Raw genomic sequence first — 27,192 nt, 5'->3', positions numbered from 1 at the left:
GAAAGACACCCTGAGTTTTCTTACCTGAAGATGGTGCTGTCTGTACATTTTGATGCTGATGCCTCGTAATCAATGTATTTTCATGGGATGGGAAAAGGTGAATGAGCAGATGGTGCTGTTGGAGCTGTGCTCACTGGGGCAGCAGCAGCTCTGGGGTGATTCCCTTCACAGCTGCAATCAGCCCACGTTGCTCTCAGGGCCAGCTCTCAATGAGCTTGGTGCTGCTGAGCAGAGGGGCACTGCTCTGTGTCCATGGGATAAGCCCAGGGTGACTGCAGTTCTGTGGAGTTGCCACTGCTCTGCATGAAAACCCAAAGGCAGAACTTGTCCTGTTGTATCTTTGGACTTCTGCCATTCAGCAGCACAAAGCATCCTCTGCCTTTTCTGGGTGTTCATTGCATCATTAGACAATAACTCACAAGAAAGGAAGGTTCCACATGGATTTCCACTTTGCTTTCTTGCTTCTGCAGGTGAAACTGATAAACCAAGGAGCTCTTGATGCTCCCTTCATCTATATCCCTTCAATCACCGATGTGGGCTCCTGCTTCCAGTTTGAGCCCGAGGAGGGCACCATTGCAGCAGGTGGGAGCCAGACTATTCACATCTCCTTCAGTGCCACCGTGCTGGGGAGCTTTGAGGAGGAGGTCCAGTTCAGTGTGGCTGGATCTCCCATGCCTGCCATCCTGACCATCAAGTAAGGACCCTGGGAGCTGGGTGGGCACATCTGTGGCTGTCTCTGGGACATCCCCCTTTTGGGGTGAAACGGAGAAAAAAGGTGTTTCCTGAGGTGTGAATCTCTGCTCTGCTGCTGGCATTGCTTTAGTGTGAGGCTGCCTCCGGCCCTGTGTGGTGCCTGGGAGCTGCAATGACTCCTCCCTGCAGGGATCTCCCTGTGCCTTGGGCCATGGCAGGCAGTGGGATGGATCAGCTTTGGGCAGCAGCTGCTCTGGGATGTCCCACCTGAACACCCAGCAAGGCCCCCAGGGCTTTGCAGATGGGCCAGCCTGGCTGATCCTGCAGCAGCAGCAGTGTTTGTAAAGCCTTGTGTGAATACTCCATGCCCGATGGGCAGCAGCAGCCTCAGCTCACCTCTCATGGCCATGCTGTGGGGACAAGCTGTGCTCCCAGCTCCTGTGCACAGAGGGCTCTGGTGCCTCCTTTGCACAGCCAGCAAAGGGCTGATGTGGGAGTCAGGAACTGTGCAGCAGGAACTGTGCCAAGGACTGGGGCACCATCCCGTGGGCTGGTACCATGACAAGAGACAATCCTGGCCCAGCCAAAGGGAGAAGGGCTGATCATAGGGGAGGCAGAGCTCAGTGCTCAGCACCACAGCAGCGTGAGGCCTTGTCCCTGCCAGCCTGAGCCATGTGCTGCAGGATAATGCAGTGGAAGCAGGAGAGCTGATGCTGGCTGCTCTGCAGCTTTGGAGCTGGGCTGCTGCTCTTGGGCAGCACTGGCTCAAGGCAGTCAAGAAATGAAAACTGGATTATACCAATGAGATAAGGGAAATGGATTAAAAAGCACAAGAAAGTTATTACTTAGCAAGAGAAAAGTGGTGAGTAAGTCTGCCCATAGTGGAGAAACAATGATGCTGGCCTTGTTTTTGGAGGAAAGGTGATGCTTTTTTAGTTTGGAAATCAAGAGGGAACCTTTCACCATCAAATAATTGATTCTCCTCTGTCCCTCCCCCAAAGTGGCCATGGGATGTTTCTGCATAAGCAGCTTTCTCCTTGAGCAGGGGCAGGTGTCTCTTGTTGAGATGTGCAGAACAGAGCCAGGGGCAGTCCTGTGAATACAATAGAGGACACAGTTCACTGGTTCTTGATTTTGAACCAAAGGCAGAGTGGGCACTGATGGGCATTGACCATGAAATCAACTCATGAGTGTTGTGCAGCTTCAAGTGCTGATTTCAGTGGATGTTGGTGGCTTTTGGAGGGTGTCTGCTGAGTTGAAGGACAGGTGAGGTGCTGTGCTAGATTCAGGACAGCCAAGTTTGGTTGTTGAAGCTCTTGCTCTTGGCTGTGCCAGCTGTGCACTGCTGACAAGCTGGTCCTTTCCTCTGGGATCCCTCTGTGCCCTGGATAGAACTGTTGCTGCTCTTTTCAGAGGATGTTTGGGAATGCCCTGGATTCGTGTCTCAGAACTGTGTCTGTAATGATTGTGTGGGTCAAACTCTCCTGAGAAAGCTCCTCCATGGGAACAGCAGTTGCAGCTCAGAAGGAGCAAAGCAGGGAAGCTGTGGCTGGAAGGGCTGCTTACAGAAGTTTGTGGGGACACCTTGATGTCCATGCCATTGCAGATGGGGAAACTGAGGCACGGAGCCATGTCTGGGTGTGTGTTCAGGGTCCTTCATGGCACCCCCAGCAACCCGGGGGCTTCTCCTCCCTGCCCTGTGCCCAGAGCCCATCAGGGGCTGTTGGCTGCTGCCTCTTGGCTTGAGCTGCCTCCTGTGCCCAGGGCCCTGTGCTGAGCACACGGGGCTGTGTTGGTTGGAAACCCAGGGTGCCCTGAGCCCAGGTTTTGTGCCCCCGAGCCACAACAGCCGGACCATTGCAATGCCTTTAACCGAGCCATTGCCTGCTCTGTCCTCCAGGGGCAGCGTCACCGTGCCGAGTTTAGAGTTCGATGTCGATGAGATCAACTTCGGTGAGATCTCCTTTGGTGAGTGTTCCCTGGGCTGGACACAGCGTCAGGGATCTGTGCCTTCCAAAATGGAGCACTTGGGCATAAAAGCATCTGTCACTCGTGTTCTGCCACAGCAGCCTCTTCAGGCTGTGACCTCCGGGGCTGCTGGTGCCTCAGGGGGCATTTTGCCATTGTGAGATCCAGTAGAAGCAAGGAATGGAAAGTCAGTATTTTCTGGTGTCTCTGTCCTGCTTTAAAAGACAGATGTCTGCCAAGGAAGGGGAATCTTCCTAGAATGGAAAGAGAAACCCCTCCCTTCAAATTATTATACTTTTGAAACTACAGGGCTTCCAGGCAAAAAAATATGGGAAAAGGAATAACAGTTCTTTACTAGAATATATCAAGACAGCACAAACAAGAACACAATAACAAAAGTTTCCAACCCACCAAGTAGCGTTTTTCCCCTTTGGTGTAGTTGTGTTCAAAGGCAGGAGGAGCTGTGGGGATCGCAGAAAAGCCCACCCCCAGGGCCAAAACCCCCCAAAACTCCTGTCCCTCTTCCCAGACCAAGGGGAATATTCACTATGAAGCCTAAGCCCATATTAATGAAGTTCATGAACTTTTTAAGAAAACTAATTGCCTTTCCTGAGCTGCTTCTTCCTCGCCCTGCATCACCACTGAGGCACTTGTTAAGTTGCCTTTTGAATAAATGGAAGAAGAAAGGCAACAGATGGAAATATGGTTCTGAAACAGGAGATTCACCCTACTTAATCTGATTTCATTCCTGAAGTCTCTTCAGCTGAAGGCAGCTGTTTTATCTTTGCTTCTTTTCAACTGTTGATTGTTGTCTGCATGCGCTGACCTCAGTCTCATTGGAGGTTGTGACATCTGGGTTTGTCCTTTTCGTGCCTCTCTTGCCTCCCTGCTGGAGTCCCTGCTGGAGCTGGCAGTGATCACTGTTGATGGGCACAGAGAAGCTCTGGGCTGCACCTGCAGTTGTTTTTTCTCCCCATCTGTGTCCCAGATGCTCTTGGTGAGCAGGCCTGGGGAGAAGGCTCCTCCCCACAGAGCTGGCCAGCCCAGCCAGATGTGCAGGGCAGAGCAGGCTGTGGCTGCTCTGTGCGCTCTGCAGGACATCCCCACCATGAGTGGCTGTATCTCTGGCTTTGCAGGATGGAAAGCAAATCTCAGAGCCAAAGTGGGGTAAACCCTTGCAGGCAGCACTCTCAGTGAGCAGCATGGCTGTGATGTCCCTGTTTGTGGGCTGAGGTGGGACCTGGTTCCTAATTGCTAATCTCAAAGCAAGGCTTGAGTGTGCCCCCAGTTGAGGGGGCTCTGAGCTGTCACGTGCTCAGTCTGTTTGGCCCAAAGCAAGAGATGCCTTAAGGGTCCTGCAGAGAGAAACTGCATTAAGTGCATCATGTTCTAGTTCCTGATTCCATCCTCACTTTCTTTTGCTGTAGCTTCTCAATGACAACTCACTGTTTATTTATCTTGGAAACTGAGAGTGTTGGCAGACTTGACAGGGAATTTTACAGCTTGAATTCTCAGAGTAAATGCTGGGTCTGGGTGCACACTCATCACTGAGAGAGACCTGGTGCTGGTTTGGGGCAGGTGAGGGAGCTCGTCCCCATCACAAAGAGAGAAGCTTGCAGTGTTCAGCAGGGCTAGGAGTGGGTATTTTCAAGGCTGCAGTCTGGAATCTGTGTCAAAGGAAACTCAGTGACGATTGATTCCTCACGCAGCTTCTCGGTGAGCTGTAGTTCAGATAATAAAGAGCTCAACTCCAATCCCACTTTGATCCTGCCAGGATATTCCCCCAGGATCATGCCCTGCTGGGTGCCTGATGGATATTTGTGTCCTTGCCAGGCTTTCCCCACACGCAGTGCTGCCGCCTCACCAACAGCTCCCCAGTGCCCGTGACGTTCCAGCTCCACATGTCGGACGATGGCACGCAGCCGGCTGTGGACAGCCTGGATCAAATACGCAGAGAAGGTGACCCATCCTGGAGGAACGGAATTCATTTCTATCTGGAGCCCAAGGAGTTCAGCATCAATCCCAGCCAAGGCACCATCCTCCCCCAGGGACACCAGGACATCGAGGTACGGCAAGAGCCCGGCCACAGCCGCTGCAGCACCAGGGCTGGAGCTGCACTGCAGGGTGGGAGGGCTTTAGCTCTGGTGCCAGCTTGTAGCATCCTGGCACTGAGACATCTGCACTGCTGGGAGGCTTCTGCTAGCTGGGTTACCTGGGATGTTCCTCAAGGAGCACTGTTTGGTTTCCAAAATCATATGCTGAGCTCACAGACCTTATGGTCAAGGCTTGAAGCCATTCTTGTGTTTTCGAGACCAATTTATTTGATTACAAGTGGGCAGAGCAAGGATGAGGGCAGAAGGTGGCTGTTAGAGAGATGTCACTGTATAAAGCAGTTAGCTTTTTTCTTGGTTTCATTTCCCCCCTCCTGGGGAGCAGATGATTTGTGCTCACTGCAGGGATCTCCAGTGGAGACAAAAAAACTGCAGCCATGAACTGCCCAGCGCCTGCTGGGCCACACTTTACCCTCAGCTTCCTACTGTAAAGCTGAACTCATTCTGTTCAAGTCAGCAGATTTCCTCTGTGTTTATGTCATCCTAGTCAGATGAAAAATTGGCCCCTTAATTTGAATACAGCAGTGCATAAAGCTTTAGTCTAATGTTTTAATGTAGTTCACTTACGCCCTGATAGCAAGGTGTGTTTAACAAATCTGGTCTTGCCAGAAGGCTTTTGTTACTCTGAGACTGTGCTCTAACATGGACCAGCAGAAGAATTAAGGCAAAATCTGCCCTTTCCCTACCATGAAACAAGAACTGGAGGATATTATATTTTGTAAGGAAGAATTGACTGCTTTTCTCTTGCACCAGGTGACCCTGTGTTCCAACAGCGTGGTGGATTTCTACCGGAGAATGCTGGTGGACCTGGAGGGTTTTGGCAAGGGAGTGACAGCACTGGTCATCACAGCCAGGTACCAGCCCTTGCCTGGCCTCCCCCAGGCACTGCCTTGCCCAGGCTGTGCTGGCTGCAGCTGCCAAGGAGAAGTGCTGCTGAATGCCCTCATGTTGTGCCCAGCTGGACACGAGAACAGCAGTGCTTGGACAGCAGCCCGGGGTGAAAAGCTCATAGCCCAGCACAGTCCTGAGCCTTTTTCTAAAGGGATCAGGAATGATATTTTTATTGGCCTGGGGTTTGTTCCTTGGGGTAGAACAAATTTCCCAAGGATCTCCTCTCCTTCCTGCAAGAGGTGGGGTTGTGCTGGTTGTGAGCACCGTGCACTGGTTTGGGCCACACCAGGCAGCTGCTGAGAGTCAGGGTCTGGTTCTGTTAATGACAGCATGTGACAAGGGAAAGTGGCTCACAGAAAGAGTGGTGAGTGCAAGATCTTATGAGGGGAAAGCAGCCCTTGATGGGGCAGGTCAGCTCCAGTTTTTGTTCTTCCCTGTGCTTCCTATTTTGAGCTTTAATGTTCTCCGACTTAAACCAAAAGTCGTTGTTGCTGCAGCAGAATTCCATGCTGCTGTGCTGCTGTGGGTGTCAGTGTGATGCCCAGAGGGATGCAGCTCCCTGGTGCTGTTCCCTGTGCCAGGCAGAGCCATCCAGGCAGTGCCTGGGCTGCCATTGTGTACAGCAGGTGGAGCTGGGGCCAGGCAGTGCCTGGAGCTGTGCAGTGAAGGAGCCAGGGAGCTGCAGGGCCTGGCAGGGGCTGATCAGCCCCTCTGTGGAGCAGCTGCTGTCTCGTGCCCTCCAGGGCTGGGGCAAAGAGCTGAGTTCTCAGGCAGGGCAACAGCACCATGGCAGAGAAGGGAGTCATTTTTACTGAGACACTGGAGCTGTGTGTTCCTTGAGCCTTAGGGAGCTCTGATCCTTGTTGAGTCATTTTTACTGAGACACTGGAGCTGTGTGTTCCTTGAGCCTTAGGGAGCACTGATCCTTGTTGGGAAGGCTCCCCCAGAGCTCATGGGTCACTGGCACTGTTCCAGGAGTCCTTGCAAGCCTTCTTGGGTAAAGGAGGGGCTGAGGCAGCTGTGGGTCAAAGTGCTCTGCCTGGGGCACTTGGCAGCCTCTGGGTGCTGCCTCTCAGGGTTTGCCCCTCCTTGACAAGACATGTTGCATTGGGAAGACTTAGAAGGCAATTTATGACTATAGGGCTCTTCAATGTGCATTTGACAGTGACCAATGTGTTCTGCTCCATTTCACAATCTTTGGGGTTAGGCATTCTCCATTCTCTCAGTATCTCTGATTCCCCTGGGGTCATCTCTTTGCCCAGATGTCTTGTTCCTGAGCTGCGAGTGTACCCTGAAATCCTGCTGTACGATGAGTGCCACCTGAATGTGCCATACGAGAGGAAGTTCCTCATTGCAAATGACACCGACTTTCCTGGCTGCTACGGGCTTATTCCCCAGGTTTGGCATCACATCCACTTCCTCCTCTCAAATATTATTGAGGAGATTATTAGGGGAAAAAAGGGTTTGGATAAAGCCTTGCTGGTTTCTATTCAGTCTTAAAGATCTGCTGAGAACAGGATCCTGAATGTAAACTTTAGGATGCAGTTCAACCTCCTGAGGAAACAGCTGATGTTCTGGTCTAGTCTTCAGGCTGTTTTCTTGTGAGAGATCTTAGAGAGTTGTTGAAAGCTGCTGCATCCACAGACACCAGTGCCTGTGCTGGCACCCTCCTTGCAGGACTCCCTGAGAATGCTAAGCCTGCAATTCTTGCATCTTGTTTCTGCCTTTGACCTTTGTTCTGGGGATTTTTAAACATGTGTGTAAGTTGCTGTTGCAGTGGATGTTCAGGAGTTTAAGGTTTCTTCAGAGGTCCCTCTAAAGCTGCATTTCATTGTGTCCCTTCCAGGAATGCGAGGAGGACTCTCCTGTGCTCTACTCCAGCCCCAAGCCCTGTGGGATTGTCCAGCCCCACAGCTTTGCCGAGGTCCCAGTTATAATCAAAGTCCAAACACTGGACAAGCATCGCACTGACATTCTCATTGGCGTGTTCGGGGATGAGAGAAACCCCCTGGTGAGGGCAAGGGGAGATGTGAGCCTGTGTGCAGCTGCTCCTGGCAGGGTGCACAGGGACAGGGACTCTGCCGGGGAAAACAGCCACAGGCTGCTGGGGAGAAGGGCAGGAGGGATGGGGGGCACAAACAGCCCGTGCCTCATAGGTGGTGACCTCAGTGTCTGACACAGAAGGTAGTTCATCTAAGCTGGAATCAAGGATTATTTTAGTTAATTAATCTTTAATGCTATTAATTTTGGAAACATCTATTTTAAAATGTCTTGTCATCTCTCTGAGCACAAAAGAGGATGTCAGAAGACTTCTGGGAACCTTGAGCCTTCTGTAAAAGAAAGGAAAGCTGGCATTTGAAGAGTGGTTGGAGAGAGGTGTAAATTTATACTAAAACAGATGGAAATGATGATGCCAAATTCCCTGGGTGGCACCAAACATCTGAACCTGGGCCATTGTGGCACTGCATGTAAATCAGTGAACAGGAGGGACAGGCAGTGCAAGCTGTGCCAGGACAGGCAGCGCAAGCTGAAGTCTGACAAAACAGCTGCTTTCTACTATCAGGCTGCTTCTCTTAAAGAGGAGGGTTTCTCCCCACCAGAATAACTAATTGTTTATCTCTCAGCCTGGTCTTAACTAGAAATTCCTTGCAAAGCTTTTACCTTTGGGCCAATAATTTGTGGTTGGAAAGTTTCTCATACCTTAATCCTTTTTAATTTGGAGGTGAATATGTAATTTATTTTTTTTTTTTTCTAAAAGCCCAGCATTTCAGCTGGAAAGTGGAAGCATTCCCTAAAGAAACAACTCAAGTGCAGTTGAGCTGTTTAAGCTTTTTTAGGTTTCCCTGTTATGGTTTGTTTTGGTTTGTTTTTAAATCTTTCTTGCCTGCTTCCTGGAACAGAGACCAGAATTACGGAGCACTGGACAGCTGGCAGAAATCTACCCAAGTCCCAGGCTGATAGAGTTTGGCAAGATCCCAGCACTACAGCCGACCTCACGAAGTCTTACCCTCTTCAACAAAAGTCTTGTCCCTACAGACTTCAGGATGGAGGTTGTAAGTATCTGTGGGGCTGTTTTCCAGGGAAATGGACTGGTCAGTAGCAGCCATGACTTGGTTTTTATATGCAAGATTTTCATATTGCCCTGTGTGAGAGGAGGCAAGATGCTCCAATATTCCATCTGAGCAAGGCAAGAGGAACCTGGCTCTGGAGTGGTTTTAGCTGGGGCACCCCTCAGTGAAATCAGGTGCAGAGATGTTGGAGCAGAAATTAATCTGGATTGTGTTGACAAGTTCTCCCTTAATTTTATGGAAGGTCTTTAGCTTTGCGTGATCACATTTTTGGAGCTCTGCGCTCAAGAGAAACCTGTGGTCCTTTGCTCCCCAGAGCATGGATTTCCCAATGGTTTCCTTGTCCACCTACAATTGCTTTGTGCCAGACTGCTCATGTGGAGGCTCCTGTGGTTCAAGCCAGCTGGGCTGTCCACACAAAGACAAGTGTGGGGGTTGTGCACCCCCAGCCTGTGATCTCTGTGCTATTGAAGAGCATCTTTGGGGAGCAGCTGCAGAGAAAGGCTGTTTAATGTGTGGGGGCTGCAGAGGGCAGAAGGAGCTGGGGCTGCTCCCCTGGCAGGGGGAGCAGGGCTGGTGCAGCCAGGAAGGGCTCGTAGGCTGGGCCTGGGGCTGGCTGGGATGTCTGCTGGAGGGGGAGATCTGTGAGGGGCTTGAGGTTTGTTCTTCATGCTGGGTGTGTTGAACTTGTGGAGCTGGGTAAAACCTGATGCTATGGATTTGTTTGGTCTGTGGATAAAGCATCAGGCCGTGTGGGAGAGTCCAGCCACATCCTCCTGGGCCAAGAAGGAGTGGTGTGAATTTTCCTCTTGCTGCTTTTCCAGCTATTTCCACAATGGAGTTGTGCTTTCAGCCTCTGCAGGGAGCAGTGCACCTTGGCTGGGTGCTCATGGTGTGTAAAGGTTTGGTTTCACGTGCTGCTGCCAGGGTCAGACCTGCAGAGCTGTGTCTGTACAGCTGTGCTGCTGCAAGGCCTTTCCTCCCTCCTTTGGGCAACTTCCAGCTCCCTTGCTCAGTCCATGAAGTCCATGAGAAACGAGACGACAAGAGTTCTTGGGAAGAGTGGGCCGTGCCCACAGAGCACATGCATCCAGTTTTCTCTCTGCTTCCTGCTTTCCTGCTCTGCTATAAGCATTTAGAGGTGACTTTTCCAAAGCAGAGGGCACTAGAGCGCCTCTCTATAGCTGATGATTGGTGGGGAGTGAGGGCTTCAGTCCTTCAGGGGGTGTTGAGAAGCACTGATGGGCCCTTGGCGAAGAATAGTTTGGTGTTGGGGTTTTGCAGAGGTATATTCTTCAGGCTCTCAGCAGTGTCCTCCAGCCATGTGGTTTCTGCAGTGGGATTTGAGCAGTCCTGGCTTCCTGTGGCCTTGAGCCTTTATGGGAAGCCAGGAGAGAGAAAGCAGCTTTCCTTGGCCCACACTGCAGAGAAAGACTGGGGAAGGAACACTCTCCTGAGGATAAGCGTCCCTTGGGTTGGGCAAAACTGGGTTAATTGGGTGAGTCCATTGAAGAAGGGGAAAATACAGGTTGTATGAACTCTGCTGTTGGCCAATACTGTATTTTAGGGATTTTAAACCTTTATGATTTTTATCATCCTCTCTTTAGTCTTTCTTCTCTTGTAGCCCACGAGAGACCAGGGTGGTTTCCTAAATGCATATTGTGCTTGTCTTACAGGTTCGCAAACGCCACTGCTGTACCATTGAACCCAGTGAAGGAGTGATCCCTGCTGGGGGTGAGGTGCCTGTGACTGTCACAGCTACCCTGGATGACAGGGGGCTTTTTTCTGTCCCTGTCCGGGTGTTCATTGGGAGCAGCCTTAGCACCGCCTTCGGGCTGGTGGCTTTGGGCACTGGCACCACAATTGTCATAGACAAACCATTCGCTCCAGAGCTCAACCTGGGATACCAATTCAGGTAGGAGATCTCTCCACTCCCGCCTCTCCTCCTCCTGTCTCAACAAGGAGCAGTTTTGCTGTAGTCCTTCGGGCAAGGTCTTCTTCAGTGTTGAAAGCCCTGACTCCTTCCCTGAAGGCAGAGATTCCTTTACAAACATGTGATGGGCAGTTGAGACTTGTTAGACACCCTCCAAAGCCACTGACAGGGAAACCAGTTGCTAAATTGCCATTGAATTGTCTTTAGTTCTGATACACTGATGTCCTCACTTGACCAAGTAATGATCTCACAGGCTCCCCCAGAACAAAAGACAGATTAATACAAAAGACAGTAACAGTATGAATCAACCCAGAACAAACATCTTGGAGGAAAACACCACCTCCTGTTAGCCTCACCTGGCAAATGTTACATTACCATTATAAACATATTTCCCTTTGCAATAATAATGTCAAAAGCGCACCTTATCAGACACTATTTCTGGTCCACATTAGGAGCTGGAAATGTAGACAGTCTCCAAGCAATTAACACCTCAAGTTGCTCACTGGGAGCAATCTGATGACCAGGGAAAAAGCTACTCCCATACTATTTTCCATCCTGGCTTCTTTTCTAGCCTCGTGCCCTGTATTTGTCAGTTCAAAGTAACAAACAGGGGCCACCATTTCCATCGGCTCTTCTGGAGTGTGGAATGCTACAGCCCACCTGAGCAGGAGGGCCAGAGTGTCTCAGCCCTCAGCAGGCCCAAGGATGATTCCCAGAGCCCCAAACGTGCCGAGCCTTTGTTTGGGCTGGAGCCGCTGTCGATGGACCTGCAGCCAGGCCGGTGTGAGGACATGGTGCTGCGAGGCTTCTCCAGCATCGCACAGGTGAGATCCCCACCGCGGGCTGAGCCTGGGCCACCATCAGATCCCCTCCCCTGGCCTTGTCCCTTGACATTTCCCTGGGGAAATGAGCAGAGGCCTTCAAGAAGCTGATGTAAGACCACACGTTTCTGTGGCAGCACCAGTTGCTTTCCTTGCTGGCCACCATCAGACCAGCTAAGGCTTTATTGTGATTCCACAGCTACCAAAACCCAGTGCTGATCCCAAAGCAGCAGTGGAAGGAAATATTGCTCTTTTTGGGCAAACAGTGCTGCATGCTGAGTCAGCAAAGAAGGGCAGAGAAATAAGTTACACTTAGTCTAAAAGCCCATAAAGAAAGGGAATTAAACAAGTGCCAAGTGATTTTTATCTGGAGTAAGCATGGAGTAAAACAAAAGCCTTGTGAAGGGAGGGAGTTATCTCACAAGTGCCTTTTGTGGGTATTGGGGTGCAGTGTTACAGACAATTGAGCACAAAATAAATAAGCTGCATCACTGAAAGAAAAGGGGGCAGTGACCATAACTCTGTGGCAATTATAGAGCCTGTGGTGGGTGGTGGGTGCTGAGCCAGTGGAGGGCATTTGCTGGATGCTCTGCCACCACCCACTGGTGACAAGTGACTCTTGCACGCAGGAGGTGCAGGATTATGTGATGTGTGAAGCTGTCAGTATGGCAACCAGCAGGACTGAGAAGATAATGGAGACAGTCATTACCTGCAAGTTTATTCACCCTTCTATAGAATTGTCAGCCAGACACTTCTCTTTCCAGGTGACCAAGGTAAGTCTGGATTGCATGCTGGCATTTAACAGCATGGCTGAGGGGGGTGTGTGCTTGTGTTAAAGCCCCTCTTTACCCTTCCTGAGGCACTCTGTAGAGTGAGTGAAGATGCTTTTAGGGATGAGACTGGTATTTAATTTCCCCAAAGTAAAACTGCAGTTACAGCTGCACTGCCAAGGGGGATTGTGGCCACTTCCAGAGAAATGCCAATTTCTCTGCTCACTGTAAAGAGAGGTTTTGGAGGATGCTCCAAGGCACGGTGATGTCTGTACACTGATGCTGTAGGGAAGCTGGGAAAAATGGAGATTCCTGTGAATTCCTCAGGCTGACAAGGAAAAACCCATCACCTCTATGTCTCTTTGCCTTCTCTGCTATTGGCATGAATGCTTTATGGTATAGTTATATAGTACAGCTCTGTGCATTTCCCTAAGTCTTCAAAGGACCCCCAGGCATCCTGCAACTGCAGTGATAACACTGAGGCAGAGCGGGTGCCCTTTAGTCTCTGGATCCCAACTCCAGCATCACCTTTCCCTCTCCTGCAAGTTGTCTAAAAAAGAGAAGATCTTTCATCCTTTGGTTTCTGTAGTTTCAGGCCTCTCCTCTGGTTTCCCAGGCTTCCACTGAAGTACAGAATCCCCCCCTGGAACAGGCAGTTCAGATGTTATTTAGGAGCTTTTCAGCTCTCCCTGATTCTGCCTGGGTTCTCCTCAATGCCACACACACAAACTGATTTATGGCATACTATGGCACAGCACCTGTTGGATACCAGTACCTCCAGAACTAACTTCCCAAAGCCTCTGGCTTCTCTGAACCATGCAGGAAGCCCAGCACAATGCACAGACAGGAAGGAAGAGCCCGGGCTTTTGTGAGGCTGCTAGAGCCAATAAGGTTGTGAGAAATGACTGCATGTGAGTGAGGACCATCTAGTGCTGTTTTGCCCAACAGAAAGACAAAACTGGAGACAAATGGTCTGGATTCACTTTCTGCTTTAGATCTTGTTCAAGCAGCCACCTCCTCTCAGGGGCCTATTCCGTCATATGTACGTGGGTGTGTTTCCCTGTCCCCCAGATGATGCTGTGGTTTCTAAACATGAAAAGCATCTGCTATAAAGAAAAACTGCCTGGAAGGGTAGAAACAAATAGAAAGGGTAAATAGAGATGTATGCACTTCTGAAGAAGGGCTGAAGAATGTGAGATGCAGCAGAAGGAGAAGGACGTCTATGGCTAGTTGAGGCTGGTTTTCCTTTTCTCCTGTTTCTATAGAAACCCAGTGATGTCCTGAGGCTGCACTACCAGCCTTTGGCTATAAAAAACACTTGCCTGCTGCCACTGGACCTTATGCTGGGCTTGGAGCAGCCATTCCTGGTCTGTGATAAGAAGAAGCAGCCCCTCCCAGGTGGCCAGGTGAGCAGCCCTGGACTCCTCCAGTGGGGTCTGAAAAGAGGGATGTGGTGGTGCCTTTCTGTTGGGAGCTCCTTGAGTCAAGAAGTTTATTCTGTAGCATCAGCAGTGGGCTGGCCTGAGCTGCATCAGCAGAGATGCTGAAAGAATCAAAATAGTATCTGAATTGAGAAGATCCATCCTGGCTTTAATAAGGCACAGGGAGAAGGGAGCAGGCAGCTGGGTCTGAGCAAGCCCTGCAGTAGTGGTGTCTCCTGGAAAGCATGCCAGCTCTCCAGCAGCCACCCCTTGGATTGGGGCTGAGCACAGAAACGGAAGCCTGAGGGATCCTGGACTGGACTGTGGTGCCTGCAGTCAGATCCCTGCTGTAGAGAGATGAACCATGAACTGAGGAGCCCATGCTGGGGTCACTTTGTAAATGTTTTCAAAACATTTACTGTTTGCTGCTGTCAGACCTTGGGACATCATCCCACCGGCGATTCATTACTGCTCATCTCCTTGCAGCCTGTGAGAGTGGGTGTAGGAGACACCTGCCATCTCTACATCGCATTTGACCCAGCTTATGAACTGGATTATAAGAGCTGGAAAACAGAGAAGCTTCTGAAGATAGACATGGTCAGGGGCCATCCTCTTGTGGAGCGTGTCATCCTTTGGGGAGAAGTGCACTTCCCAAATCTCCAAATGCAGTCCAGATCCCTGGAGTTTGGCTGCATCGTGGCTGGCACTGAAGAAGTGCGTTCTCTGAAGATAACCAACTGCAGCCCACTGCCCGTCCAGTACCACTGGTCATTCCATTCCAAGAGCCAGGTTTACAGGTTGAGGTATGTGCACCTTTGCCCTCTCCTTGAAGCTCTTTTTGCTGGTGTCCTGTTTGTACTTGGCAAAGAACAAAGCTGTTTGCCTGGGATCTGACAGACTGCTTCTGACTTTTTCTTGTGCAAATAACACCAACCACCTGTGCTCAGGCTGGATGCTCAGGGAACAGGTTTTCCACCAGTTTGATGCTGCATAGCCCCCAGAGTGGTTTCCCCTGGGAAGGAAAGCTGGGGTGAAAGCTGCTTTCTCAGACCTCTGTGGCCTGAGGCCATGTCCACCTTGATGAAGGGCTCCCACCGTGCTGCTGGAGGCCTTTCTGGCCCCTCTGCTTTGGGATGGGTCCTCTCTGCAGGAGCTGCTCTCTGCTCCTTGCCTTCCTCCCTTGCATTGTGCTGGAGGATGCCCAGAAGGTCCCAACACCAGCCAAAGAGCTACTTAGTGCCTGGGCTGATGCTGAACAGCCAGCTGAACAGCCTTCCCTTCCATTCTTTATGAGACAACTCCTTTACTGCCAGGATGATTTCTTTCCCAGGGGTCAGCTTTCAGTGGACATCTTGGATTCTTCACTCCCTTTTTTGTGACACTTGTTACTCATTTTGATTTCTTCTCACTGCAACATGTCCCTTATGGGTTCTGTAGTGCTTGGCAGCAGGACTGTTCATCACATCATCTCCTATCCCTGCCTCCCAGAGAGTTTCTACTCTACTTTAGAGTGAAAAATGTCATTCTCTGGGCACCGTGGTCCTGGGAAGTTGCCTCAAACCATTCATTAAAACTAAAGACAGTGGAATAGATGAATAGGGATCTCTTGGGGGTTATGATGAGAGAGCACCTCATCCAGAAATTAAACCTAGCCTTAGATAACAAGCTACAAAGCTGAAGGCAGTGATTCTTTGGGGAGCAGCTCATTACAGGCCTGTCTGGGAATGGAGCATCCAGGTCATGTTTGACTGTGGGGAGCACCTGCAGCTCAGCAGGGTGACAGGCAGGCACAGCTCAACCATGTCCCTCACAAGGTGTTAGAAACACAAGCAGAGTTACCCTGAGCACCTGCTTCAATTTAAAATGGGGGATGTGACCTGAGTCACCTGGGAGTGTTGGAAAATGTCAACCAAGTCCCCCAACACTGTCAGGGAAACATTCCTGATAAATACCTGGTGGAGCTGCAGTTTCTGGTGTTGGGCACTGGGGGTGGGGGCTGTGCTGGCTCATCATTGGCCGGCTCTACCCCTCCGTGTCTCAGATCTCACCTTTTTGCTGTTGTCTCTGTCTTTTCCTCTCCCTCTGTGATGTTTGCAGGCAGGTGTAAATGCCTGTCCTCTGTAGTTGCTCAATGAAAGCAGTTGCAGCTGCTGCAGCACCTCAGTGCCATCCCTGGGCTGCCTCTAGAACAGACCTGCCCCAGCCTAGATTGGGAAGGGCTGGATCAAACCATTTCTCAGTCCAACGTGCCAGCACCCACCCAGGGGCTGCATCCTGGCCAGGAGCTGCTTGTGCAGGTGTCCCTCCCTCCCACTGCAGCTCCCTGTTCATAGTTATGTTATATTCCAGATATGAGCTTAGCTCAGCTAAATTCAGACCCCGACCACCCAAGGAGAGGAGAACCAGTTTGCATTCTGCGTCATCTCTCAGGAGACGCCTCAGGTTTAGAAATGTGGAGGAGCCAGCCACAGCCCTGAAAGAATCACAGGATTCTGCCCACTCTTCAGTAACAGAGGTAGATTTTCTTGTACACCTAGTGCTTGTGTGGCCTCCCCAGCCTGCCAGCACCAGGTCACGCTTGTGCTGCTGACCTCTCCTTTTGCTGCCCTGCTGTGCTGTGCCCTGAGAGTTGGTCTGGCAGCAGGGCCAGTGGCTGGACATGGGCTGAGGGGGAGGGAGAAATAGGAGAGTTTTCCTTGGAGAAGCTGACTCAGACCCTACAGATCTGTGTTGAGTGTGGGATTTTTTGCCTTGTTTCGTTCCCAATGTAAGATGAGGCTTTTATCTGCAGCATGATGATAAGACCTCCAGCTTGCTTCCCAGAGCAAGCTCTGATGAGTCCTGATCTCCATGGAGCCTCTTCCCAACCCAGCCAGACTCCCTGTTTGCAGGTCCCTGCTTTCACTAGAGAGCTGCTATTGCACTGCTGGCCCTGAAGCTGTCTTACAAAGTGGGACTTTGCAAAGTGGCTGTCTCTTCCTCCCAGCATAGAAAATGGCTTGTTTTTCAGGTGCCACGGTATTACAGCCAACTAGAGTTGGTGGGAACCATGCCCCCCAGGGATGTACTGCACACTCCCGTGGCCACGGAGGAGGTAAGAGGGAATCTGTCTCCCTTGCCCATTGTCAGTGTGGCAAGCAGGGCTGCAGCTCCCAGTGCCACTGGGGGCCCTCAGCATTGGCCACAGAGGGGCCTCCCATCCCTGCAGGCCCATCACAAAGGGCTGCTGAAGCAGCTGGTAGTTGGAGAGGCTGTGCAGGACATGTTGTAGGGCTGCCCAAGGATGCTGTGCAGCGCCCTATGGAGGGCACTGCTCCCCCTGGACCTCATCTCATAGGAGATTTTTGCAGGAGCTTTTGCTGAGGCACCTTGAGAACACACCATATATATCAGAGAGAAAGGGGAAAGGCCCCAGGAGTCAGATGAGCTGGGCTGGAGTTCTTCTCTGAGCTCCCTGAGCTCCAAGAGCTCTGACTCTGAGTGTCCACCTTTGCTAAAAGCAGTAAGAAAGGCTTTTTAAAGGCAAGTTGTGCATGAGAGAGAATTTCTACTGCCAGGAGACATTTACTTTAATGTAGTGTATTAATTAATGCATTGATCCGTGAGTATGGGAGAAGATTTTCCCCATGGTCCCTCCACTGGTCAGCGGCACAGATGCAGGATGAGGTGAGGGTGATTCTGGCAGTGTTTGGGGAATAGACTCCTCCAGGTACAGCTGCACTTTGCTCCAAGATGCTCTTTGCATCCATTTCCATGCGCAACACCTCAATCTCTCCCGTCCTTCAGGTTTTCAGTATCCTGCCACTGTCAGGTGTGCTGCAGCCAGGAGAGAGCCAGCAGGTCTCCTTCACCTTCTGTAGCCATTTCAACACCATCTCCTATGTCACGGCGCTGTGCTACGTGGAGGGAGGCCCCACCTACGAGGTGATGCTGACTGGGGAGGCCTCATGCATCAGCTACTCTGTGAGCCCCCGGGAGACCTACTGTGGCTCTCAGGTACCACACATCTCCCTGGCACAGCTCCTTGCCTCGCTGCCTTCCTGCCCACCTCGCTCCAGGGCTCCCTGCCCTTCCCAGCCCCTTTGTTGGCTCTGGGGCTTGGAAGTCCAACTTTGAGGGACACATCTGGCATCCAAGCTGCTTTAAAATGGCCATCTCCAACCCTCTCCACAATGCTGGGAATGCCTCTTTTTCAGGGTACCTAACACTGCCTCCTGGGGCAGGCAGGGGCCCAGTGGGGATGCTCTGAGGGGTGTGTCCCTGAGACATCCCTCTGCTGGTCCACTCCTAAAGCCTGACCTCCAAGGAGATGCTCTTGTCTAAAGCTCTTGCTTAATCCACACAATAATCAAGTTAGGCTTCCAGTCACTATATTTGGAGAGACTGTCCAAATATATATAATATATAATCCCCACTTCACTCTTTTTCAGTTGAAAGCCCACAGATATTTCCAACTGCTGGCCCTGTCCGGGTTGCCCTGGGTGACTCCCTTGTTGCATCCATGTTGCTTGCCACTACTTGCATGCAGGTGCCTTTTCTTCTGGAATGCCTCAGTGCTGTCTCTGTTTCTCCTGGCTGTTGGTGACCCCTCAGAGGGCAGAGGAGGGCCTGTGTCCCCTGGTTCATTTATTGCTGGCCCTCACGTGGTTGTTACCACAGCTCTGTGTGCTGCCAGAGCTCCCTGGTGCTGTGCAGGTGCCCTGTGCCTGGGGGTTCCCCGGGTTCCCAAGTGCCCCTATCTCCTCCTTGGTCCTGCTCCCGTGATGTGTCTGCTTTCAAACCCAGGAGGGAGAAAGGAGATTCTCAGCAGCAGGCCCAGGTCTGCAACTTCCCTCTCTTGTGCCTTCTTTCCAGCTGTTTAATGAAATTCATCACAGCAATGTCACCCTGGAGAACACTGGCAAGATGGAATTCAGCTGGGTGCTAAACCCTAGCCCTGCAGACCAGCGTCTGCCTGGTGTGTTTCTGGTCAACCCCACCACTGTAAGTAGCACAAGTGACGGAGCCCAGCCCTCTGTCAGGTGGCCCGGGAGAGTTTTAAAGGGAAAAAAGTTGGGGAGGGGGAAGTCAGAGGGGAAAACCCCAAACCCAGCCATGAGAGAGACAGGGCTGTAAGCAATTTCTGCCAGGGGCAGAGAAGGTCAAACAAGTGCTCACCTGATAGACTTCCCAATGGCCTTGGCTGGTGGGTGGCTCTGCTGTCACAAGGCAGACACCGGCGGGAGGCACAAGTTTGTTGGTCGCTGTCTGTCCTGCTGTAAGGGGAGCAGAGGAGAATTCTTTTTGATAGATTTCTCAGATGAAAATAAGGCACAAACGCGGCCTTATATCTGAAAACTGTTTCTTGGTAAAGAAAGGGTATGGTCCCGACCAGAAGGGGACAGAAAAGAGAGTGAGAGAGAAAATGAGAAACGGACAGAGCAAAGAGAGGACGGGGACAGAGGGTCACTGCTAGAGCCCTGAGGCGCTGTGTCGGGTCCTGCTCAGCAGATGGAGCTTGTGCTGCCAGCCGCACCAGCGTGCGTGCCCGCCGCGGCGTGAGGGGCTGGATCGGCCGGCAGCGGGGCCCGGCTCCTTCGGCCGGCGGCGGGGCCCGGCTCCATGGGCCGGCAGCAGGGCTGGCTGTCCCGAGGGCTGCGGCCGGGCCGGGCTCAGCAGCCGCGGTTTGTCCTGGTCGGGGCACGGCGGCTGCTCCCTCGGGGAAGCAGCGGAGCACTGGGTTGCCGTGGCGAGCGGGGAAGCGGCAACAGCAGCGTAGACAGACAGGGAAGAAGCGGCTCTGCAGGGAGCCGGACCCTCCAGGTGCTCTAAGCCCAACAAAAAGCAAAAATGGCAGGGAAAACCCGGCAGTGTTAACTGCTTGTATATGCTAAGATTCCTCCCATAACTCAGCCCTTTTAGGAAGACTGTTGGTCAGACGGGCAAAATTTTCCCCGGTTTCGGAGTCTGCCTGCCTCCAAGGGGGAAATCTCTTGCAGTCCCCCAGACACAGAGCCTGTCTGCATTTTCTCCTAACGATCTCCTTTACACGTGCGATGTGTTAAGGCTCCCAGCCTCTATAGTAATTTTTCACCCCATGTCAGAAAGTGGATTTATAACATATGTTGTGGCATAACTTAAAATTTAATTGGTTGCTCACAGTCACTCTGGGGACCCCCACGGCTGAGATCTCAGGCTGTGCTGGCACTGGAGCGTTTCTGAGGGTCACCTTACCCAGGCTGTGCGATCACACATCCCTTACGTAGGCTTGCTGCTCCCTGCCTCCTCCAGCTTTGTTGCTGTGCAGCGCCTTTGTGGGGCAGTGAGGGGGCCAGGGAGCAGCGGGGCTGGAAGAGCTGGAGAAAAATCTGCAGCATCGCACCGCTGTCCAAGCTTCTCAGTCCTGCCTGGATGGATGTCTTTGAGCCGAAGCAGCGCTCCTGCCTTTGTCCCTCCTTGCAGTAGGAAGAGGAAGCCGATTGGCTTTCCATTGCTTCATGCCTGCCTCCTGCAAGGGATGAGAGGAGCTGCTGGCCCTGCTCAGTGCAGGGATTTCCCTTCCACAGCGACAGCAGAAGAGCCTTTTTTTGATGAGGCGGGCTCTTGCTGGCAGAGGGCAAACCCTATCAGCAGCAGAGCTGTGCTCACATCAGGCTGTGCTGGGGCTGCAGCCTTATGAGCCCTGGGGAGGACACACAGCACCCGGGGTCAGAGGCTCGACTCTGGGCACAAGGAAGGTAGAAGGTATGAAAAATGAAGGCCACTCCTCAATTAAAATGTAAAGAAAATTTAATAAGAGACAAAGGGGACAAAGTCAACAAAGCAGAAGTAACAGCACTGGGTGCTTGGCTTGGGTGCTTAGCCAGAGGCGCAGACCAGTCAGCACATCAACAGCCCTGATATACCCTGGGTATTGCATCAGCCATATCTACAAATGCTTATACATATTGAGATATGTTAACATAGTTCCTCCTCCGTCTCACCTTTTTGGAATATTTGCAGTTGTCCTAGTCCTGGTCATTTGTTACTTTTTTACACATTCAACAGGTTTCCATTCCTTCATTGGTTAAGTGTTAATACTACAACAACTCTTCACCAACACTGGTATCACAACACAACATTTGCATTAAAAGAACTCTAAACTTTAGCAAAACTTCTTTTACAAAAGTCAGCATTATAAAACACATAGTATTTACTCTAACACTTGTGAAAGCCAGCACTGTAATATGTTTATCACTAAGGTGATGTGGTCTGATGGTTTCTTCTAGATGAGAACCTGTCTGCTCAGCCTGTCTGTCCCCTGAGCCACCCCCATCAAACACTGATGCATTCCCTCCCTCCTCTCCTGTCCATGCAGGGCTCCATTGCACCTGGTGAGAAGCAAGTGCTGGAGTTCTCTTACATGCCAGGATTACCAGGAGCCTTCAGCAGGACTTACCACCTTAAAGTGGGTGACCTGGAACCAGAAAACATCCGCCTGAAAGGAGAAGCATCCTTTCCCATGATCACTTTGAACCTGCCCTGGAACATCAAAGGTGGGCACTGCCTGTCTGCCCCCAGGAAGGGCCCGTCTGGTTTTGTTCCCTACCATAGGCCCACAGGGCAGCTCATGCCAACCTCCACTGAGCCTGGAGGGTTGCAGGACTCCCAGACCAACTCAAGCTCCCTAGTTGCTTCATGAGTCCTGAGCAGAGGATCCCATGTGGATCCTAGCTCATCTGGCAGGGTCCTGAAGGATGATGGCTAGACTGAAAGACTTGGAAAAGCTGTAAGAGAGGCTGGCAGGGCTTGTGGCAGGGTTGGGTTTGTTTGACATTGCAGGGGATGAGCTGCTCCTCAGTGGCAAGGGAGGTGGGTGGGAGCAAACATGAGAATTCAGAGAGGAGCAGCAGCATCCACTTTCCATAGATGGCTTGAGGGATGTCTTTCTGGAAAAAACCAGTGTTGGGAGGTAGGGACTTCCCAGCTTCAGTGGGACTAGCACTTTGCTCACCTTTCTCTTTGTGAATGTTTTCTTCCTTCAGGAGATGAAACACATGAGAAGCCTCTGACACAGCCCGTAAAACCCAGTCAGAGGAATAAATCAGGTGCTCGGAAGAAGACTCAGAGCCTGAAGACTGAGACCTTGAAGTCTCAGACCGCAGAAGCTCAGACTCCAAAGAGTCTGATTCCGAAGACTCAGGACCTGCAGCCCAGCGTGCTTGCCTCTGGCACTGCAGTAAGAGCAGCTGCAGCCCCGTTTGGCACAGGCCACCTCTCCATGTCACCTGAGCCCCTTGCAGTCCACAGCAGCTTCCTGGTGTCCTGATGGCACCCGGGACCTCCCTGCCCACTGACAACCTTGTGTCACCTCAGCATTGGCCCTAGAGCTGCCACTCTGATCATGGTCTCCTCTGGGGCTGCACCAGCTTCCTGGCTACCCAGGGAGAGATGCTGAAGGCCATGCTCCAGGGATGGAGTTGATGGTGCTTTGAAGGAGATGCAGGTCACTGCTGGGGAGTTTGTTGGTCCCAGCCCAAGCCCTGCCAGATTTACAGACCTTAACAGTGGCTGCCTGGTTGTGCCCTGGGGCTGTGCTGGCAGGGTTCATCTCCAATAGGCACCAGCTTGGTCCCACTCCCCTATTGGTGCTCATCTCCAATAGGCACCAGCTTGATCCCCTTTTCAAGACAGCTTCTGTCCGAGCTGCCTTGGTACTGGCTGGGGGCAGGCAAGTATCTGGAGCTCTGGAAGGTTCCTGGCTTGTCTGTCTGCCTGGCCAGATCAGCTTTGCTAACGGTGTCTGGGCAGGCAAAGATGCTGCAGTTACTTCCCTGGAGAGGAGGTCCTGGCTAAGAGAGCAGGAGGTGTCACAGGCACTGAGCAGCCAGACAGGAGGACCCCACACCCCCTCCCAACAGGAGTGGGCTGGGATCCTTTCTCAGGTGTAAACCACGGGAAGGACTTTTGCTAATCAGCCCCTGTCTTCCCTTTCCTCAGACAAACACGCAGTTGCAGTTAAACATGGTGAGGAACCTGGTAGTGAAGGCTGCTGTGGAGTTGCAGGAACAGTTCATGTCCCATCCCCCGACGAGCAGCTTCCCTGACAAGGAGCTGTGCCAGAGCCTTGTCAAGTGAGTAGGGACTCCCATCCCCATCTCCAGGTGCCCCATGGGGAACACCCAGCCATGTCCCCTTCTCCTGAGAGCTCCCTGTGTCTGCAGAGCTGGGAACAGCCTGGACTCCAGAAAGGCTCTGGTCCTGGTGGCTGTGACATGCTGCATGTCAGCAGCGGAGTGTCCTCCCTTCCCCAGCACCACGCTGAGCCTTGCACTGCTCAGCTCCCCACAGGTGTGGGGTTCTGTCCCTAGAGCTGGGGGACCCAGTGCAGACCTTCTAGCCCTTCCAGACAGCATAGATTCTGTCCCTGCTGCCTAGCTCTGAAACAGACAACTCCCAGCTGAGGTCTTGCTTCCAACCAACAGAGCCACTAAACAAAAGGAGAAGGGAGCTGCACGTGTCAGCAAACCCTTTAAAACCCAAAATCAGATGGCTTGAACCCTGGTGGGAGAGCTTATCTAGGTGACTTGGTCCATCCCTTTGCACCATCATGATGCAGCACAAGCATGGGAGCTTCAATTCAGGAAGAAGATGCTCTGCAGAACAGATCGTGTGGTCTGGCTGCAGAGCAATGAAGATTTCCTGTGCAGGCAAATCTTGTTACTAGGCCCCAAAGCAATTTCAGGCTCAGGCTGTACACCAGGCAAAGCAGTTTCATTGAGACCAGTGGAGACCTAGTATACTCATTTACACTGGGTTTTCATGGCAGAGGAGCTGTGGCCAGTTGTCCATTTTAAACTTATTTTCAGGTGCCATTAGTAGCTGAAAAAACCTAGGAGCTGCACTCCTCCTGACTTCCCAAAGTCATTGCCAGGTGGTCAGGCCATGGGTTTCATGGGCTTGAGCTGAGTTTTTACAGCAGTGAATAAAGAAATAGCCACTGTATTTGTATCCTCCATCCACTTGGATGTGTAGCCAGGCTGTGGTTTAAGGACTGTCTTTATTCCTTGCAGAGTTGATCTGCCCGAGTATGTCCTGGACATGGGCACTGTCCGTAAGGGTTTCACTGAGAGAAGCACTCTGGAGATCACCAACCACGGGCAGATCCCAGTGTCCTTCCAGATCCATGTATCTGTCCTGGAGAACACAGGTAAGCAGTGCTGGAGACACTTCCTGTGGGCTTGAAGGAGGTGTCTCAGACAGATTAGCTTAAGCCATTGGACGTGGGGAGGTTTCTGAGCTTTTTCTTCTCAGTGCCCCTGCTGGGAGCTGTAGAGGCAGAACTCTCCTGGCCAGCCATGCCCAGGGACCTGGCCTGCCTGTGACTGCCCTAGTGCTCCTGTGTAGAGGCCAGATGGGCTCATCACCCTGGTCACCTCTCAGCATATTCTGCCCTTGGCTCCCATGGGCATCAAGTTTCTTTGGGCACTCTGTGGGTTTACTTTGCCAACCAGTGGGGTCTGCTGTATTTTTGAAGTGCTTTGTTTGAAGTTCAGACTGTCACAGGACTTGTATTCAGCCTTTATTGAGGAAGCAGCCTGTGAGATCCTCTGGTGGATCAAAAGAGGTTTCCAAAAGAGGCCTTGAGGCAAGGCTGCCCTTCCATCCCACAGTGGCTCACTGTGTCCGAGCAGTGTTCAGGTGCACTCTGAAGTTTTTGTCCAGGTCACAGCACAGCGTGGGGCTTTTGCCAGACCTCTCAGCCAGGACACCTGTAAGGCCTTAATGTGCTTATGGCACATTTTGTATTTCTGGTGTATCTCAGCTGCTTTGTGTTCATCTCTTCAAGGTTTCAGCGTGGACCTGGACACGGTGGAGAGCCTGCCCCACAGCTACATCAAGACATTTGACGTGCGCTTTGAAAGTGCCCGGCGGCCACGGGGTGACGTGGATGTGGTGCTGCCCATAGAGGTACCACAGCTCTTGGGGCAGGCAGCAGGCTGGGCACAGCAGCAGATGTCACCTGCACGCTCTGCTGAATTCTCTGTCCTTCTCCAGGTGGCAAAAGGCCCCACATATAACATCCGTCTTCATGCCACTGTGTCTGAGCTGTCAATCGAACTTTCCAAGAACATTGTGCACTACTCTGCTGTCGTTGTTGGGCAGTACAAGGTTGAGACAGTCCACCTCTACAACTGGTTCCGAGTACCCTGCAAATGGTCCATCAAGCCTGTTCAGAAGGTAAAGCCCAGGCAACATTGAACACGGAACTCCTTGGTTGGGTTTTCTTTGTGATTCTTGCCCTTTCTGCTCCTGTGGCTGCCTGAGCACTTGGGTCTACAGTGTGTTTGAGGAAGCTTCTGAGGGTCTAGATCAAGGCTGGTTTGCCTGGACCTGTTCCATTAGCAGATGCTTTGCTTTTCTGCCATCTTCACCCATTCCTCCTTCTCCTCTGAGGACAGTAGTTCCCTATCTGCCTGCCCTGGGTGAGGTTTTCCCTCCTGCTGTAGGCTATGGGGTCCACACTTGGTCTGGCTGTGGGTGCTCTCAGCTTCGTGTCAGTGTCTCAGAGCATGAGGAGACCTCACATTATTGGTTTCTGTGCCCAGAACAATCACTGCAAATACATGACACCAGCCATTCGTCAGAAGCAGCAGACGCTGGAGTATGAGCCCTGTCCCTTTGAAGTGAAGCCCTCCAAAGGAACCCTTGATCCAGGAAGGTGCCAGAATCTGAAAATCAAGTTTACACCCAAGGAGGAGGTGAGATTGGCGGGTGTCAGCCCAGGAGGCCTGTCAGGGCTATCTGGAAATGAGGTGCAGAGAGTGTGGTAGGAGCTCTGCCTTCACAGGGAGCTTTCTACAAACCCCGTACTCAGCGTGGCTCAGTTCACCCCACAGAGCACTCCCGTGAGATGTGCTTTGAAATGCCCACAGGGAGCTTGCACAGAGAGCTCCAGAGCTCTGAGGCTGCCTCTTAGCACATGGGGGGGATGTGCCCAACTCCCCTCAGCCTGCCCCTTGCCTGGCTGTATTTGCAGCTGTGACACTCAGTGCAGAGCAGCTGCACAGAGGATAATCCTGGAATGGCTCATCCTGCTGCAGGACTGACAGACCAAACAGCCACCACCCACCTTCCTGGGCACGGCAGGACAGTCACCTGTAGTGGGGTGCTGCCAGCAGTTCCTGGGGCTCTGGCCTGCCTGCACATTCCCATGCAGCTGGGGAGTCAACTTTTAAAGGATAGAGCATTCCCAAAAGTGGTTTGCCTGTGGCTGCTGGGTCTTGGAAAGTGGCAGTGTGAACCAGCATGGACAGAAGTGCTTCTGTGCCCACACACAGTCCCAGGGATCTTTTAATTGCTCAAGAAATGTAACCATCTTGTGTCTGGCTTGGACCAGAGCCAAACACTAAGCAGAGAAGATGACCCTTATTTCTGGCCAGCAAGAGCTCATTTGCCTGTCCTGGAGCTGGTGTTTGCCTGATGCAGCAGTGCCAGGACTGTGTCTGGACCCTGTAACCTTGAGGGCCTTTCCCATGAGCACTGCACTCCTGCATGACTAGGTGAAAATGTCTGACAGTCCATTGTACATCCATCTGATTCCCAAATACCCAGTTACAGTACACACCAGCATTCATCCCAGTTACTCAGACCCAGACTACTACAGATGCTCTAGTCCCTAGCATAAGTAAATATCTGGTTTCCATTTACCTTGGAAACACTGATAACACCCCAGCCTTGGGGCAAGCATTGTATTTGGGGTCCTGTCATCTGAGACTTCATGGATGAGTTTCCTGCACTTTTCTCTTTACAGAGGTCTTACAGTAATGAGCTGGAGCTTAACATTTTTGGGAGCAGCAATCACTTCAAGCTGTACCTCTCAGGACAAGGTCTGGAGCCACGGTTGGAGTTCAGCCCCCCAGAACTAGAGATGGGATGGATGCTGGTGGACAGTGATGGGGTGGAGGCCACAGTGGTGGTGAAGAACCCGTGCAACTTCCCCATTGAGTTTTACGCCCTGGATTTTGATGAGCAGTACCTTGAGAAGAAGGTGAGAAGTCTGGTCCCCATGTGCACACTGCCCGAGCTTCACAGCACTCCAGCATTCCCAGGCTTGTGCCAGGGAGATGGAGGCAATCCCCAGGGCAAAGCCAGCTCTGCTGACATGCTGTGGGAGGACCTAAACTAAATAGTTTGTGTTGTTGGGAGGAAGGGAGGAGACAGACAATAGGTTTGTTGAGTCTGTGTGATGAAAGGCAAGAAAAGGAATCTTGCGGATGGTTTCTCTTCCCTACGTGCACAGATCCTGCGGATGGCAGAGGAGTCTGAGGATCATGAAGCACAGAACTGGCTGAAGGCAGAGCTCGAGGCCAGGGCTGAGGCTGAGGCCAAGGCCATGGGCAAGGCAGTGGCAGGTCAGAAAACAGTGAGGGTTTGTTGGTGTCTGTTTTGGACTGTGGTCACAGCAGAGAGTCCAGCCCATACACCCTGAACTCTCTGTCACCTTGCTCTCCAGGGAAAGCCCATGCTTTTAGCAGCTGCCTGTTCCCCAGCTTGG

At 51.8% G+C, this 27,192-nt stretch overlaps 1 protein-coding gene across 1 annotated transcript in view; it reads left to right on the top strand.

Moving 5' to 3' along the window:
- Positions 1–27,192, top strand: part of LOC102068055 (hydrocephalus-inducing protein homolog) — a 55,935-nt gene that overhangs the window by 6,604 nt on the left and 22,139 nt on the right. Inside the window, exons 4-26 of the mRNA XM_074551250.1 lie at positions 471–694; positions 2,594–2,661; positions 4,495–4,727; positions 5,526–5,626; positions 6,926–7,061; positions 7,510–7,674; positions 10,408–10,646; positions 11,236–11,488; positions 12,115–12,258; positions 13,521–13,797; positions 13,963–14,479; positions 16,737–16,770; positions 17,463–17,672; positions 18,531–18,659; positions 21,013–21,190; positions 21,680–21,873; positions 22,635–22,768; positions 22,859–22,985; positions 23,670–23,844; positions 24,484–24,875; positions 25,244–25,396; positions 26,449–26,685; positions 26,938–27,049. Coding sequence (XP_074407351.1) covers positions 471–694; positions 2,594–2,661; positions 4,495–4,727; positions 5,526–5,626; positions 6,926–7,061; positions 7,510–7,674; positions 10,408–10,646; positions 11,236–11,488; positions 12,115–12,258; positions 13,521–13,797; positions 13,963–14,479; positions 16,737–16,770; positions 17,463–17,672; positions 18,531–18,659; positions 21,013–21,190; positions 21,680–21,873; positions 22,635–22,768; positions 22,859–22,985; positions 23,670–23,844; positions 24,484–24,875; positions 25,244–25,396; positions 26,449–26,685; positions 26,938–27,049 — 4,432 coding nt within the window. The remainder of the gene's footprint in view (positions 1–470; positions 695–2,593; positions 2,662–4,494; positions 4,728–5,525; positions 5,627–6,925; positions 7,062–7,509; positions 7,675–10,407; positions 10,647–11,235; positions 11,489–12,114; positions 12,259–13,520; positions 13,798–13,962; positions 14,480–16,736; positions 16,771–17,462; positions 17,673–18,530; positions 18,660–21,012; positions 21,191–21,679; positions 21,874–22,634; positions 22,769–22,858; positions 22,986–23,669; positions 23,845–24,483; positions 24,876–25,243; positions 25,397–26,448; positions 26,686–26,937; positions 27,050–27,192) is intronic.

Source organism: Zonotrichia albicollis, chromosome 13, assembly GCF_047830755.1.
Source record: "Zonotrichia albicollis isolate bZonAlb1 chromosome 13, bZonAlb1.hap1, whole genome shotgun sequence".
NCBI lineage: Eukaryota > Metazoa > Chordata > Aves > Passeriformes > Passerellidae > Zonotrichia > Zonotrichia albicollis.
The sequence above is the reverse complement of the archived record's forward strand: the minus strand, read 5'-3'. Positions and strand labels throughout refer to the sequence as shown.